This window comes from Eimeria mitis, genomic scaffold (assembly GCF_000499745.2).
Source record: "Eimeria mitis Houghton genomic scaffold, Emh_scaff5006, whole genome shotgun sequence".
NCBI lineage: Eukaryota > Apicomplexa > Conoidasida > Eucoccidiorida > Eimeriidae > Eimeria > Eimeria mitis.
In genome coordinates, this window is record NW_024015459.1 from 1 (window position 1) to 4,046 (window position 4,046).

Below are 4,046 nucleotides of genomic sequence, written 5' to 3' on the forward strand. Positions count from 1 at the left end.
GTGTACCGAGCCAGCAAAAGCCAGCAAAATAGTAAATCAAACATGTCCCAAGTCGCTGTTTTTGCCGTGGCTTTCGCGTCATAACTAATTCGAGGTGCAACGTTTTTGCCTCTTCGTCTGTCACCTAGTTAATCTTCGGTATTCCCAGTTTAACACTTTACAAGCAAGAGAGGCATTTATATGTGGAAAAGAAGCGACCTAAGGCCTATCTAATTCAATACTTCTCGCGCGGTATACGACGCAAGCAGATAAAAAACTCTATATTCTGCAGTCATCTGTGTGCAGATTACTCTACAGGTTGCTGCAAGCAATCCATATTAACGCTGAACCGTTCCCATCTATCTCTACTCCTTTGCATACCTTGGTCAGAACTGAAAATATAAGACGAAAGACATCGAAAATAAGCCTTTCTTCTTGTTTGGCGTGAAGATTGGGCAGACTTTCGCGGGCCCCCCTTGTGACATGTGGCCTGCAGGTCCAATCGCTCGTTTCATGAGGCGTCCATCTCTCGGCTGCGCGTAAATCATCGTGTCAAATGGTCAAAAACGTATGTAATATCATTGTTATGACGCCAGAGCATGCGGAACCTGGATATGCATCATTCTTTGGGTTTCGACGGGTGGTCTGTCCGCCAACGCCTCCCAGCCAGGTAAGCGGTACGAGCTGCATGCACCGCTTCTGGAGCTAGAAACCCCACCGTAATGCCCCCTGCTTTTCCAAAAATGCAATATAACTCACCAAGTTGGGGGATTAGGAACGGCAATATGCCCAAGGGGGCGCTCCTACACCACGAGCTCCCGAACAGGCCTGGTTCACTCACTCACCGCAGGTCATCCGTTGAAGTCACACGTTCAAACTAAAACAGCAGCAGTACATGCGAGCTGTGGTGCACGGGCTAGCCTATGGTCTTCCATGTTTGTGTCTTTTGTTGAACTGCAGTTGATTTGCGAACTGCTGGCTGCACTCGGGCGTCCTCTCGGAGATAATGGGAAGCCCCTGTCGCATTCCTCAAGGAATCGAGGCCATCCGGGGACCAATTCCATTGTGTGCCACCACTTCGTTTGCGCCTTCACTATGAGATGCACGGCAATCAACACTGCCAGCTTGTGCTTCCGCCTGTGGCATTTTGCCCTCCGGGGCATACCCGTCTCCTGCGTAGCATATCATAACTCAAGGAACCTTAAGTAGTAAGCTTGGCAACGCACTGCCCACCAAATGCGGGAGGGTGAGTTCAAATGGGGATGGAACGCAGCGCGCAGTCTGTGGGCATGCTAGAGCTCCCACTGGACTTACCTTCGGGGGCTACGATAGCTTTGCTGCTTTCTGGACCCTGTGCCTCCTGTGGCGGAGGAACAACAGCTTCGGGTTCCCCTTGAACCGGTTCAGCTGCACCTCCTGCTGCTGCTGTATATTCTGGTTCTCGATAGCGATCGTTATCGCGGTCTTTAATGATAAGGATCAGCAACAAAAGCGAGAAGAAGAACATCGCTATGGCCAATATGAAATACAAAAAGGAGCCCTGTACGCAACTAACGCAAAAATCGAATGTGATTTCAGTTCGATTTAGGCTTGCTGTTGAACTGAAGGAGCAGTATGCGCAACGCGAAAGATAGTATTAGCTACGGAGCGCCTAGCGTGTTTGTCAAGCGCACAGCCAAGATGCTCTAGTGGAGTTGATGGGAAAATATAGAACCTACAGTGCCCAGGCCGTCGATTGCACCGTAACACAGATGACTCGTTAGTCGGATAAACCTATCCCGCGCAAATTTACAGTTGCTGCCGTTTTTGAGATTCAGCACTTCGTCGTTAATGTAATCGATCTTTTTCTCTGCAACGTTACCTGTTTCACAACAAACATTTCGCAGTCGAAGTAATCTTTAATATATATTTAAACTTAGGAGCCTGAACGTGAGCAAAGAAGTGGAAGGGCAAGTAGGAGTATACCAAATACTCACACGCTGCATCGCGGCTGCCTTCGACCTTCGCTTTCAACTCGTTCACTGAAATCAGCACATTGAGCAATCGCAGAGCAATGGAAAAGCAACACACCAAGCGATGTATCCTTAATGCTGCGATATTTTTGTTTGTCGCAGTGGTCCACGATTGTGTTGAGGCGTCTTAACTGTGGCAAAGCAGGAAGGAACGGTTCCAAGTCTCACCTACGCCAATAACGTCGGTAACTGATCTGTCAAGAGCATTCTGCGGTACAGGCGATTCTCCAACACCTCCCATCAACTCTGGAACCGTACACACCCTTACTGGGGTGCCGCTAAAACTTCGATAGCATGCTGCCGGAGCCACCATGAGCGAAATCTTCTTCTTCAACAGCCGCACCGCCTCCTTTACTTGTGTACAATCGGTCGTGTTCTGAAACGCATCAAGCAGCAGTTACGTGAATCTTCGTTTGCATTTGAGTGGAAGAGCTTGCAGGTCATGTGGCTAGGATAAAGTAAGCGTGCTGTGTACTTGCGATAGGGGAAACGCACCCGTCCCACGGTCCTCGAGCATTCATTGAACCAGGCGTCCAGAACATCGTCTGATGGGGCTTGGCTGGTGACAATCAGCTCCCCCGGACTTGCAGAATGGCTTATTTCAACTTTCCATGGATGGACCAAACTCCTGACAGTTTGCAAACCATAGATGGTGCCGGTTATGTCGTCTACTTGCACTCGAGAATCCGGTTCTTGAATCCCGCTCTGTAGGCATCGACAGTCTCACCTCAACCACATAATGAAAATATTCATCCGGTTAAATTAAACACTCTTAGCATATCACTTGCCAATTAGTCTTCATGAATCTAAGCTTACACTAACGCACGAACGTCTCTTGCCTCTCCAGGCTGTACTGTACTGCACTGTACCGCTACGCATGAACAAAAAGGCGTACATCTTGCACTTGCTTGAACGTGTTGACACTCGAACGATTCCGCAGAACTACTGCCCAAGCTTGCTGCATTGCACTGTTACCAAATTTATCCAGATCTGAATGCCACAACCAGCAAAGGACACCACAGGAGTCCTTTTCTGTCCCACCCCCCAGACCATGGGACGCCTTCATCCAAACCACACACAAATGTGCCTTCGGCAGCAATGTTGTGGGAAAGGGATACCGTACTCTCAAAATTAACAGTGGGTGGATTTGGAATTTTAGCACAAATTTCCTTCTTTGATTCTTCCAGCTTTTCTAAAATAGGGTCGATTCGATTCGTGCCGTCGTCCTCCTGCAGCAAGTCTCCGCTCCCCTTTTCCGATAAACATGTGCTGAGAGCTTGGAAAATTGCACTATCTTCTCCGTACATTTTAGCAAAGGGGTGTTCGCTGTTTAGATCCGTAAATCGTACAGCAGCATAATCGCACGCGGGCAATGCAGCTTTATGTATAAGCGAAACCACCACCACAGTTATGCAAACCACCACAGAGAAGATAGTCATCAGGATTGCCCAAAAACCCAGAATTCTTCTGGCGCACTTATTCGGCACGAAAAGCTGACAGATGAGTGTAACCACAGCCATAACTACCAATGCCCCCGAGACGGCGCTGACGCACAGGAGAGCAAAATCCAACATATCCACGATCCCCTTTGCTGCAACGGAAACGCGGCCAACAGATTCCGCTGTGTCTGACAACATATCTATCAGCTGTTCCGCATCGTCAAACGCGCTCAGATCTGCTGAGGGAAGATCAACTTCCTCTAATGCTTTATTGATAGCAGTGGTGAGATCTATCTTGCCTAGCTCTGTTTCGATAGTCTTCAATGCTGCGAGGAGGGTAATTTCGTGCTTTTCCGCAAAGACATTGAGGTGGTCTGCAGCGCCAGTAACTCTCTTGACCTCTGCTAGGTTGTCTGTTGTATCAGCCTTTGCATCCGTAAAACGGGCTTTTTCATGATCTATGTTTACAAGCTCCAGAATCTCCTCCTTCACTTCGTGAACCATGTTGTTTGGATTCTTTCCATCCGCAGCATCTGCCAGCTTTCTGGCGCGGCCCAGAAGATTCTTCATGCCCTCAAAACCCACAACCTCTCCCTGTACTTCGCTTTCCTGTGAC

General features: G+C 48.6%; 1 protein-coding gene across 1 annotated transcript; it reads right to left on the bottom strand.

Moving 5' to 3' along the window:
• Positions 1-1,008: 1,008 nt before the first annotated feature.
• On the bottom strand, positions 1,009-4,000 carry EMH_0079140 (uncharacterized protein; the record flags this gene model as incomplete). Its single annotated transcript, XM_038022767.1, has 8 exons — positions 1,009-1,151; positions 1,294-1,519; positions 1,698-1,840; positions 1,956-2,000; positions 2,160-2,367; positions 2,487-2,696; positions 2,887-2,981; positions 3,115-4,000. 8 exons carry the CDS (start codon positions 3,998-4,000, stop codon positions 1,009-1,011), a joined length of 1,956 nt encoding a protein of 651 aa, XP_037878621.1.
• Between the last annotated feature and the right edge of the window lie 46 nt (positions 4,001-4,046).